Here is a 13,088-nt window from a genome sequence, read left to right on the forward strand (position 1 = left end):
GAACTGAGGGTACTAAGATGGGTCCCTGTTAGTCTGTTAAAGAAGGCAGTGCCTCTGGGGAGGAATCCTTGGTGCTAAAGCCCCATACCAGGACGTGAGAAAGAACTAGAGACTGTATTCCACAGAAGAGGGAGACAGTGTGTGAGACTCAGCTGGAGGGCTGAGTTGCTGGAGACCTGTCGAATAGCCATCAGCCAGGGGATGCTTGCAAGAGGCAGGTGCCACCTGTTGTAAGAACTGAAAGAAAAGCAGGCTCACATCTGACCAGAAAGGGAGTGCCTGTGAGAGGTGGATGCTGCCCTGTGGGAAAAAAACTGAGTGATTGCAGGCACACATCAGCCAGAGATGAGCGCTCATGAGAGGCGAATGCTGATGCTATTACTTTACCGACCCTTACATGCACCAACAGTGTAATCCAAATGGACAATTACTTTAAGAAAGAATGTTTACAGTAACTGTTCTTCAAAATGTGCTGTCCACATGGATTCTATGTCCCATCCTCCTTCCCTGCTTCTATGTAGTTTTACTCCTCTGGGATTTAGTTTTGGCAAAGGAACAGAGAGGTGGTTGGCCTACTCTTCCCTTTATGATGATAGGTGTAGGTGCTGCCCCAACAGATTCTACCAGCCAGAAAAATCTGATCTCCCAATCATGAGGCACATGCACACCAAAAGTGAAATCGCTGTGGTTTCAAAGAACCGCAATTATTATAAGATAAGTAATCATTTTTTACCCTTAGTCTTTGAAGTTCTTTTAAAAGTAATTCATGTGTTTTTCATGCATTCACTGGGAATACTTTAAGTAACATATTGGAAACATGGGTTGTTTTTTGCTTAGGCTTGGGCGATATCTTTAACACTGTTTGGGATGTGAGAGGGCTTCAGTCCTTTGGCACTGTGCCATTTGTCTTTGGGTCTCTGGTACATCTGTACTGCTTTAGTGCAAAACACCCTACACATTTTGAAGCTTCAGCTTGCCAACTCACAGAATCAGTAGTGTTTCAAGGCTCTCTCTCTTGATATGAAACAGTTCTTTGGAGGAATTGTTTAATGTTTCTCTTTGCTTGACTCTGCCAGCTATTCTTTGTTGGAGTTTGAGGGGAGTCTTCCCTATACTTGTCTGGGACAAACAGCTCATTAGTTTTAAATGTATGAAGTATGATCATACTATGTCTGACAGATAACCATAATCTATGCCTGGGAGAAGAGAGGCTCTCTGTACTAAGATGCCATTCAGATTGAGAAAGAAGTACCTGAACTCTTTTCCGGCCTCCATTAGAGGCTGTAAGTGTTTCAGATCTTTCAAGCTCAAAGTATAAAACATCAGCATCCCCACATCAGGCGCTGAGTTTGTGTGGTACTGCTTGCTTAGGTACAGGTGTGGAGAGGGATAGCTATAACAGGACCACTTCCTTACTTACTCTGAAGCTGCTTCCTCTTGATCCTTTGGAGTGCGTATCATTGTGTCATCTTGGTTAGATGATACTTCTCTTAACAAAGCATCGTCATACCCTTCAGAACACTGTGTTCTTCGAGGAGTGTCCTTGTGGGTGCTGCATTTTAGGTGTCTTGGTTCCCTGCGCTGTAATAGGAGATTTGTAGCAGTGCCTGGTTGGGTAGTGCACGCGCTGTCACCATCTCACCGCTCCACACAGTTACACAACACTATGTGACCAACTGCCCCTCAGTTCCTTCTCTGCCGCCTTTGGCTTCAGTTGGAATGATCAGTATCCACCCTCTCTTAGATTTGTAAAGGCTAATCTTATCTATACTTTATAGTTGGTACTATAAGCAGTAGTTAGATATTTCCCCTTTATAGTTATTTTATTTTACTTTAGACAAATTTTTCCCTTTATCTACCCTTATTCCCCTCAGTAGGCGGAGAAGTTAGACTCCCGTAGGTTTATTTTCCTCCTCCTTGTTTTGTTTCTGTTTTTTTGTTTTGTGGCAGACTTTCTCCTGCATGCCCAGATCATCGGACTTCAAACGCTGTCTAACTTTCAAACTGTCAATTCTGGTCTCTGACGGACATGCACAGTGTGTCCGCTGTCTCGGCAAAACACACATTGCTCCTAAGTGTCCACATTGCTAGAACCTCACAGCCAGAGCACGAAAAGCTAGGGTTCTCCAACTTAAACTCCTTATGATGGAGAAACCCCTCAGACCAACTTCAGACCCTGAGTCCAGGACACCTCCAGGCCAGTGGTCGCCATCGGCAGCCTCTGACAGAGGTCCTACCCCTGCCGAGCCTATGAAAGAGCCCTTACTGAAGATGGCTACTGAAAAGCGGTGCCAGACTTTTCTGCACCATGAATCGGCCAAGTAAAAGTGATCCTCGACCACAAAATGTACCTCAGTACCGACAGCACCAAGCATGTTGGACCATGATGCACCAAGATCTTCTGGTACCGAGAGTTCCCAGAAAGTGGAAGACCATATGCGGACAAGCTCGAACGGAGGCTCACAGAGCAAAGTGAAACCCTCCACCTCAGTACCCATTGAGCTGAAAAGTACCTCTGCACAAGCGGTGCAATGGTGCCACCTGCAGTACCTGTGCTGCACAGCTCAAAACCCTCAGCACTGGTGTCTGCAACTCTCACTCCTGTGCTGCCAGCAATGCTGACCTCTGTACCGAAGCTGACGGTTCCGCAACTGTTCCTGAAACATGCAGACCCGCTAGTCTCCTCAACACCAGACTCTTAGCTGATCAGAAACACCACATTGGAAGGGATCCAAGGATCAGTCCATGCCACTTATAGTGTGTAGTAATCAATAGCTTCATGTTCCAGGACACAATCCAGGATGCTGTAGATGTAGTGGAAAGGATTTGCCAGAGCCAGCGGAGACCATAAAATAGAGGGAGTCTTATGACCACAGCAGTTTTCATAGTACCATACCAGAACTTAGTGGTCACAAGGCAGTCTCCAGTGTAGTTTTCGGTCTTTCTACAGAAGGTTTGCAAAACTGTTTTCTCCATGTATTTTACAGATCATTGTTAGATTTAGTATCAAGAGAAGAATCCATGTCTTCTGTACTTCTTTTCCTACCTCCATGTAAGGGGTACCTAGACTCATCTTTTATAATTTTGTGTTTGGGATGCCCACCTTTTGAATACTTTTGCCTTAATTTTCACGTTTGATGTAATTGAGTTTCTTCTGGAGAGTTCTCTGTCTAGATAAAACTTCCTCTCCTCTCCCCCCAAATTTTCTTCATGTTTTTTAAGTATGTTATTGTTCGCTATAAACACTGCTTCTAGGTGCTGCAGTTTTTATAACATTTTTCTTTTAGAAATGCCACTCAAGTTTTCCAACCTTAGCAGAAATCTCAGAGAAAATTAAATGCTTGTAATACTTGTTCCTTGATTGTCTGACAAGATTCTCACTTTTGCACCTACCACCCCTCAAAGGTCGAGAAGCTACATCTGTTTTTTTTACCATTCTGTGGAATGTTTTTATTTTTGTTTTTTGACTGTTAAGTTCTTATGCAGAAACAAACTTACTTTGGGGCATTGGAGAGTGTGTCAACTGGAATGTGTTTGTGAAGAACATCTACTAAAACCTAAGAGGATCAAAAACTTCTGAGGAAGTTTTTCCTAAGTCACATGTTTAAAGAATGGACCCAGGAATTGGAAAACAGTAAAGAGAATTCAGGGAACTACTACAGACAATTCTCTTGTACTTCTGACTCAAGTTTTACATCAGTTTTAATAATGTCCAAACAATGATTTTATATTTTTAAAAGAAAATTAAGGGATACTTTTCTGGGCACTTTCTGGAGGGCTTGAAGAATGACACAATTAAGGGTGCAAGCTATTTACAGTCCATTGACATCCCATAAACCTGTTCCTTTCCTGTCTTAAAAGATGGATGTTGGAAGTTCCCCTAACTGTCTGTTTAAAATTTTATTCAAATGTCAAAAAAAAAAAAAGAATTAAAAGTAGTTTCAGGTATGCTATACCTACTTATGATTCTCTCTGCCAGTATGTTTATAGTTTTACAGTTACATTTTCCCATTTTTGTAATGTTTTAAGAAGCTATTTAGACTTTATCCAGAACTTGTGTGTGGAATACCAGTTTTAACAAAAAAAAAATCAAATACATCAATGTGTCTGTATTGAACTGTTGGTTAGTATTTGAAATAAAAAAAAGTCTTTTTTTGCATGTGTACTATATTCTTCTTCCACTTGTCTCTTCTCCGCACACCTACCAGATAAATTCTAGTTTCATACTTTAGAGTTTTCTATACTTCTTTTTTTTTCATGTAAATAATGAAAATAACTTATTCCAGATAAACCAGGCTACCCATGACCAGGCAGTGGTGCTCCAGACTGCCCTACAGAACATTCCCAATCCAACTTCAGAGTGCATGCTACGAAATGTAGCAATACGTCTTGCCCAGCAAATATCTGATGAGGTTAGTATATTTTCCTGTAAAACCTAAGTTTTCTGTACTAGATTTTCCTTTTATTTCATCATATTTCTTAGATTTCCTTTCATATAGGAAAAAGATAGATTTCCTTAAATTCAAAATACATTTAGGATATTTTGCATACTTATGTTTTTTAACACTTAAAAGCATTAAATGAATTATTTCTTTACAAAATTATTTACATGTTTTTCATGTGTTTACTTGGGAAAACCAATATGTATAATGGAGTTCAGAGAGTATTCGCTAAGTGAACTATGTAAGAGTTCTGCACATCTATATTAATGGGTTCTGATACTGTGAGACCAGAACTCAGTTGGTATGGTGGTGTTACAGATTTTAGAAGTAAACTTAGCATCATTTTTCTTGAGGTAATTGATATACTTGAAGAATAACCAGAGATTTTTAACAAGAAAATATTGTTACTAATATTATAGTCTTTTTTTACTCTTATGTTTGTCTTTGGTAATATGCTTTTTTAGAGAGTAATAGGAAAAATGGTGACCTGAAATGCCTTTTACTACACAAAATTCCACTGTTGAAGTCTCAAATTATTAACAGAATATATATAAAAATATTTTAACTACACATAATTGAAAATTGGATCACCTGGGTGGAGGAAAAGTGAACAGCTTTGCTCACAAATGGATCATCCATCTAAATGGTGTGACTTGCCCTTATTAAATTTATGCGATGTTGGGTGAGATAATATCTTAAGAAGAATACTGTATAAGCTGGAAAGTTGTCTCTGTCACCAACAGAAGATGGTCTAGTAAAAGATGGTATCTCACCCATCTTGTCTCAGTTATTAGATTTGGAATTTTTAGTACTCCATTTAATACATTGTGGCCTGTGAAGGGTGGCCAAAGGAAAAATTACAACTTCCTTTCAAGATGATTGGTGCTGCATCAGCTTCCAAAGTCAAAGCAATGCTGACTTGGACTTCAGGACCTGTATAGGAAATAATCTCCTCATACAACCTCAGAGCGTTGCTAAGATATCCAAAAGTGTAGAAATCCTCCATGACCATTTTAACAATATGAAATGTACACCGTCTGCCACAAGCTAAAAAAGACACAGGCTTGAGGAAAAAAGAAGTTGATGGAACTGGACACCAAAACAGGATCCCTAGTTTTCATCATTGCTACCATTGATGGAGCTGCATCAGTTGTGGATTTTGTATATGAAGTTGCCTATGTAGAGATGCTGCTTTAGTCATAGCTTTTTCCATAGAAGAAATAGGTCATGGAGGGAGGGAGGGCAGGCAGGATGTGAATTGATTTTTTTACATGCTCTGTGTGAATGAAGTTTTAAAAAAAAGTATTAAAAGCAGAACATTAGCAATACAGATCAAAGGAACGAGACTCAGATTCCACAGTATCAGTGCTAAAATACCATCTATATATTTGCAACAATGAAGAAAACTGCTGCAGAGCTAAATCTGAAGTATAATTTGGTTTATCCTGCATGATTTTTCTTGTACATTTTGATGGCCAATGATTAGTTTTTCCTAGGCAGATTTTGTGGGGTTTTTTTGTTTTTATTTAATTTTGAGAAATTTGATGCAGCCTGTGAGGGAAGAATAGAATAAGAGTTGAAGGGCATTGAAAAATCTACATATTTTTTAATGATCATACTTTAAAAACTTGAAGTAACTTTTCTCCAGACTAAATTAACAAACCTATTTTTGTTTTCTTAATGTGTGAAAGTTCTCATTGTGATGCTTCTGATGCAAAGTGAATCTGTTCGTGGAGAGACTGGTGAAGAGCCAACGTTCTGTTCTAGCTATTCCCATTTCCATAGCTGTAGTGTAGGTTCATCTAGGATTAAAAGCTCATGATGGAACCAATTTATTAAGCTTTTTATGTTCTCAGTGTTTAATAAATCTGAGTATTGGAAGATTTACATTAACAGAAAAAAAAGTGACTAGATACCGGCCTCAAACGATTTTGAAAGTTTTCCCCTGTCAGAGGGATGTATGCTTCCTGAACAATGTTACCTTGAATATGAACTCCTGAAATTTTGATGAAAGCTTGTTCCAGACTGGGAGAAGTTAACGATTGTGGTATTTAAATTTTGTGTAATGATTTGGGTGTTTGTACTACCAAATATTTGAAATATATGAATCAATATAGTGCTTTATTTAAAACAGTTGCTAAAAGTAAAGCCACAGAAAACTTATAGCTTATCTTTACCAAATATGTATTTATAGGAATTAATTTGAAATACACATTCTGTTAACTATTTGGGATCTTGCAGATGGTTTTATGTATTAACAGTTTTCCCTCTAGGCTTGGATTTTACTGTTCCAAACAGCCCTGTTGGAATTATTTTATGTTTTTATTGCTCCCATCAACAAAATATAATATTAAGGGCTCCCAAAGGTACGTGTAACTCAACTAATCATAGAGTTGGCTTTAGTGTGAGAACTACTGTTTTGTTGTTTAAAGTGCTATAAAAATTAGGAACTTAATTGTCTGTCATATTTCATGCTTACATCACTGTAGAGAGAAATGTCTTATTATACCATAGCTGAAATGCATGACTTTTCCTTAGATCTGTTGTTGGATTTTATCCTTATCTGCTGCTGCTTGTAAAATATATAAATTGGGTGGGGAGAGTCAGATTTTGGACCTACAAACCTTGACATTGTCACTTTAAGACTGACTTTTTTCAGTTACTTAAAATACAAAATTGCAAGAATTCTGACTTTCATGTTTGAGAGTATAATTGCTTCTTCCTCTTCATTATGTAAAGTGAGTACAGTTAATGTTATATGGAATACTTTTTTTAGTATCTAAAAAGAGGCAGAGACCAGGATTTTAAAAAATGTCTCAAGTTAGCTTCAGAACTTCTGTGCACTCAACACTTTGGAAAGCCAGGCCACTTACTTAGATGCCAGCATCTGGACCTGCAAGCCTGTCTTGAGGCATAGGGTTTTTATAATTTTGTTGGTTTGTTTGTTTAAAGGTTGGCCTATATAATTTGCTATCAATATTCTCAAATACCATATCCTCCATCTTAAAAAAATTATATTAGGTGTTCCTATAAGGAGATTATGGCATATAAAAAGTAATATTTCACTCTGATTGCGTGTATTAAATGAATGACACCTTTTATAAAGCGTGTTGGAAAACGAACAACTCTTTTGCAGCAATTAGTCACTGATAAAAACATGATGCTACAGCTTCAAAAATTTAGTACAGTAACTCATCACTTAACGTTGTAGTTATGTTCCTGAAAAATGCGACTTTATGCGAAATGATGTTAAGTGAGTCCAATTTCCCCGTAAGAATTAATGTAAATTGGGGAGGGTTGGGTTCCAGGGAAATTTTTTTCACCAGACAAAAGACATTATGTACATATACAGTATAAGTTTTAAACAAACATTTTAATATTGTGCACAGCAATGAATGATTGTGAAGCTTGGTTGAGGTCCTGGAGTGAAAAGGTGAAATATTTCCCAGGGATTGCCTTGCTGCTAAATGATGAACTACTGCTCGGCTGAGCCCTTAAGGGCTAATATGCTATTGTTAATTTAGCCTGACATTCTACAAGGCAGCATGGACTGAGGCAAGAGGGAGGAAACACAATAGATGGAGGGCAGTAGCTGCAAAAACTGATACTAGACATCCTGATACTAGCACCCTTCTCCCCCAGCAAGCAGGAAGCTCCAGGGAGCAGCTTCAAGGCTGAGGGGAGGGCAGAAGTAGCACGGCAGTGGGGGGGAGAGACAGCTGAACTGCTGCTGGGCAGCTGCTGAGCCACATACCTCACAGGGAATTTAGGGGAGGTGATGGGGGCGGGGGCTGCTGGCCCCCGTGGTTCTAATCCCCACAAGGAGGGGCTGCTCTTCCAGAGAATCCTGCAAGCAGTGGACAAAGCAGTCAGCTGCCAAACTGTTAGAATGGAGCACTGCACAACTTTAAATGAGCATGTTCCCTAACTGATCAGCAACGAAACAACGTTAACTGGGACAACTTTACGTGAGGAGTTACTGTATATAAACTAGGAACTATGCCCCAAAACTAGTAATTCATTCATAAAACAAGACTCAGGTTACCTTTGCAGGTGTTCGGATCTATGATAAACTTTGTATGGCCTATGTGTAGCAAAATTCCTTTTGAAAATTAATTAGGGGTTTGGATGAACTCTTCTGTGCTTGGATAGTAGCTAACATGCAATATCCTGGTTATTTTTCTTAATATCAAAATTAGTTATGCCATTTTGTAGGCTGATTGCTTTCCAAATCACAGCTGTTTTGGAGTTGAGAGCTAAGCAGACAAATCCAGTTAATGTATATTTTGTGTATACTTCTCTAATGAAAAATGGCTGAGCAGATTATTTTCAATATTGTTTTAAAAAAAACTAATTTCCATCTCTTTTGCTAAATTTTGGCCAGGGTCAAATATTTTTATCACTTACCTAATATCAATTTATAATACTTATATCTTAGTAACTATAGTGGCATGAAAGAAGATCCTGAGACACTACCTAATACACACATTTGGCTTTCATGAGCATTGCTAAGGTGAAAGTGAAGTGTAAAATGCTAAATGAAGATGCAAGCGTTTCTATGTTTTATAGCATCATCTATTTTTGTTTCAATATAAAATGTCTTAAAGTAGTGTAAAGATTCTATTTTTACTAGGTTAGTTGCCGTAATGGTGTAGAGTCCATTTTAATATTACTAGCAACTGTATTTTAATGTTGCCGTGGTTTGTTTATTTCTTTGTCTCCAGGCTTCAAAATACATCCCTGATATCTGTGTTATTAGAGCAGTACAAAAAATTGTCTGGGCATCAGGGTGTGGGTCAGTACAGCTGGTGTTCAGCTCAAATGAGGAAATTAGTAAAATTTATGAAAAGGTAAGAATTCTTAAGCAACTTCTTTTTCTATTTAATTATTTGGTCAGCTATAAAAAGGACAGTGTCAAGTAATTTAGGCTCAAAATGTGACCTATCTTCAAGTAGTTATATTATTGTTGGTAATATACATTGGATTCTAATGTAGGGTCACAGTTGTGATACTGTAGTTAAGATTGAGATGGTACTTCCATGCTATGTGCCTATTTTCAATTATTTTGGGGCTGAAATTTCTTAAACTTGGAAGTTAAATTTTTTCTATTGTATCCAAATGTGAAATAAGCATTTGTTACATACTAAAATTTTCAGATGTACTTTTGTAATTTAGATAATTCAACTGCTTTAGTTTTTAAAGCTCAGACTAGGCATATATGTAATGAAAAATGTTGTTGGCCTCCCTTTTTTGGAAGAAATTTGATTTTGAAATTGACACTGAAGCATTAGTAAAACTGAGTGATAGCATGTATAGCAGTTTATTTTCCTTAATTGCTTATGTACATGGAGTTAAAATATCAGATCTTTGCATACACAGGATTTAAGGGGTGGATTAGACCAATCATATTTAGAGATATTTCTGGGTATCATATAAAATGTTTATACTGTCTCAAGCTTTTGGATCTATCTTCCCCTTGGTGTACACTGCTCAGAACCTTGTTCATATAAAAATAACCTTCAATTTATCAACATTGGCTTATAAAATTTTAAAACTAATGATATAACCGACTCCTAGAATTGTATTGCAAATACATGTGTATCGTGGGGTGATGTAGTTGAGGAAGTTGCTGAATTCTGAAAAGAGCAAGTTCTGTTTGTCTCACATGTCTCTTCACTATCTTCTCTGAATTTTTAAAGTTAATCTGGCACTGCTCCGCTCTTAGCTAAGTAAAGGAAGAAGGAATTTGGTGGGATGCTTTTATTCTTTGTATACTAGATCTTTTGCTTACATTTTTGGTTTACAGAAAAGTAGCTTTACTTGCAGAAAAAGCAGCTTCTCATTTAGCTAGCTTAGTAGCCGTAGCACTCTTGATTGCCTAGGTATCCTGTTCAGTTTATCACAAAATGAGTTCCTCACTAAGAAGAATAATCCTCCCTTTATTTGAAGTTTACTAATAGGGCTAAATTCTGGTTAAGCTGGTGTGGTAGTAGAGAAGCAGAAGATGCTCCCATAAGTTTCTGCACTTGCTGCACAGATCATAAAAAAGGAGTGTGGGAGGGGAAGCAGGATCCACATCCAGGTTTGTGGAAGGGGGCAGGCTGCGGCAGAACTACTTGAAGTCTTGGCTCCTTGTCTCCTTTTCTACCAGCACTCTAGCCAATACTGCTGCTCTGGCATACTGGAGAGCCTCTGCTGTGCTGTGCTGTGCTATAGACCTGGCACAGTTTACCCCCCTCTTAGAATAACAAGAAAACCAGGTGGGGAGTATAGCAGTGCAACAATGTGCTGCTGTTTACTGTGGCTTTGTGGCAAAGTTGCAATTGAACCTTGACTCTGTCTGTTTCAGGCTTTACAATTTGTATTTGTAAACTATATATTTAAAGATTGAATTGAGAATGTTAGGCAGTGAGTATGTATCTTAAATAGGAATGGATATGGCCACAGAAATAACTAGAGAGGAACTACAGTTGGATGAATGATGTTGAGAATTATACACAAGTTGAGGAGAATCTTTCCTATACATTAATTTTAAATGCCATTTCACTTTGCTTTAGGAATTTCTCACATTTGTTTTAGATTCTCACCCAGTTTCACCTTGAGGTGAAATCACCCCATTGAGAAGGCTAACACAAGACCTGTGCAACACTTCAAAACCAATTTAAACCCTGAAAATAAGACTTAGATGAAACTTAAACTGTGCAAGGCCTTGTGCTAGTTCTTTGCACAGGGAGAATTTCACCCTCTTTGTACACAAACATCAACCCTCAACCATTCTCTGTGGTGTTTGTGCCACTGATACTGATGCATGTATTAAACAAGAGGGCTTGTCTGCACAAACAGTTTGTAGCAAGTGGAGGTGTAAATCTGCCCCATGCGAGCTTGCTGTGCAGTGACTGTCCTCATGGACCCTGCTACTGTGCACAAGAAGTTCCTTGGTGTGCTTTGCTCTACCCCAGCTATGAAAAGAGTAGATTAAAGCACAATAGGAGACTTTTAATGAGTGTCAGCAGAGTCCACATGAACACTTAGTGCATGGCAGGTTAGTGCGGAGTAGATCGGTGTGTCACGCAGAGAAGCCCAGAGCTATGTAAGCATGAAATGTGATATGAGGTGACACTGGAAATGAAGAAAAAACACTTGGGAACAAACTATAAAAAGAAAGGAGAAATAGCAGAAGCAGAGTGAAGGAGGGATAAAAGCAAAAGTGGGACAGGACGAAACAAAGTAAAATGGAAGAAGGGGAGAAATGGCAGAATTGGGGTGTATGGTGGAAGAGAAAACTGCACAAAATCTAAGTTTTAAGTGATAGAGGCAACAGGGTAGGAACACAGACCACAAGAAATTACTGTAGAATAGTTAGTTTGTAATACTCAAGGCACGTCTACACTTAAAACACTGCAGTGGTGCAGCTGCAGCACTTCAGTGAAGATACTACTATGCCAATGGGAGAGGTTCTCCCATCAGCGTAGTTAAAATCCACCTCTGCTAGAGAGTGTAGCTGTCAATGGGAGAAGCCCTCCCATTGTTGTAGTGCTGGCTACAAAAGGGGATAGGTAAATATAACTCGGTTGCTAATGGGTGTGCATTTTTCACACCCCTGAGCGAAGTAGTTATACTGATGTAAGTTTCTTTGTAGACCTGTTCTGAAGTATCACAAAAACATACCTGTGACTATTTCGGGTGTTTAACAATTTCACAGCCGGGAGCTAGTTGACTAATCTGCTTTTCTCCAAAGCATTACAATTGTGGGAAAAAAACTAGATGATTTTTTTTTGTAAAGCTGGCATACCAATTAGATTCTAACTGCTGGAGCATGGAGACATTTCACAAAGGCTTCTTCTGATGCTAATAGTTCAATGGGACTCTGCTTCATTTTTGACAATTTTGATTTTTCAGTGGAACTTGGAGAGACAGCTCTCTTCAGAGTTGTCAGAATCCTCAAAATTAGAGTCTAGAAATTAAAGTTCAAAACTACTTATTAAATCATCATCTGGTGAATTTATTTTTCTTGTATATTAAAAATTAAAATGTATTTTAGAAGGTGTGTCCAAGTTCTTCTGTAATTCTTCCTTACCACCCCAATAAGTCTTACTTTACAGCAGCCCTTCTGGTCAGGGAGGACTGCTTTTGGTTTTCCACAAAACCAGATCAGCACCATCTTAAGCCATGGCACAGAGACTTTTGAAGTGCTCCCTACCCAGAGGTTCTGAGTGATAATTCCACAGCCCAGCCAGTTCTTGTGCTAAACAAAGAGATAAGCTTGGACCACTACAGGACTGTATGTCACCTTGCTTCTAGATCACAGGACTCCTTCCTGGCCTCCTCCCCCAGTCCTTCCCCCCCCCCAAAAAAAAAAATGAAAAAAGCCCAAACCACTTTTGTAGAAGGGGATGGATTGTGCAGCATAGTTGCTCTTCTTGAGTTGTTGGGATTCTGTCTGCATCCTTAAATCACTTAACATGCCAAAGATGTCAGATTATCTAATGCAGTGATCATAAATCTTTTGTTTCTTGATTGCCACCCAAAAGAAGAAAAATTAGCATAGCCTCAGTTACCAGTGCACAGATGTGTTGCACATTAGTTTGTGTAGACCCTTCTGGTGTACACTAAAAGTTTGTTAGAGAGCATGAATGCAGGATCTAC

The 13,088-nt window shown here is 38.6% G+C and overlaps 1 protein-coding gene across 4 annotated transcripts in view; it reads left to right on the forward strand.

Moving 5' to 3' along the window:
- Positions 1-13,088, forward strand: part of USP9X (ubiquitin specific peptidase 9 X-linked) — a 212,498-nt gene that overhangs the window by 126,701 nt on the left and 72,709 nt on the right. For 3 of the 4 annotated variants that reach the window (XM_030576179.1, XM_030576187.1, XM_030576197.1), the window contains 2 exons: positions 4,287-4,412; positions 9,167-9,292. In XM_030576179.1, the coding sequence (XP_030432039.1) occupies positions 4,287-4,412; positions 9,167-9,292 (252 nt within the window). The remainder of the gene's footprint in view (positions 1-4,286; positions 4,413-9,166; positions 9,293-13,088) is intronic. The other variant, XM_030576205.1, reaches the window with a different exon arrangement.

This window comes from Gopherus evgoodei, chromosome 1 (genome assembly GCF_007399415.2).
Source record: "Gopherus evgoodei ecotype Sinaloan lineage chromosome 1, rGopEvg1_v1.p, whole genome shotgun sequence".
NCBI classification, from domain to species: Eukaryota; Metazoa; Chordata; order Testudines; family Testudinidae; genus Gopherus; species Gopherus evgoodei.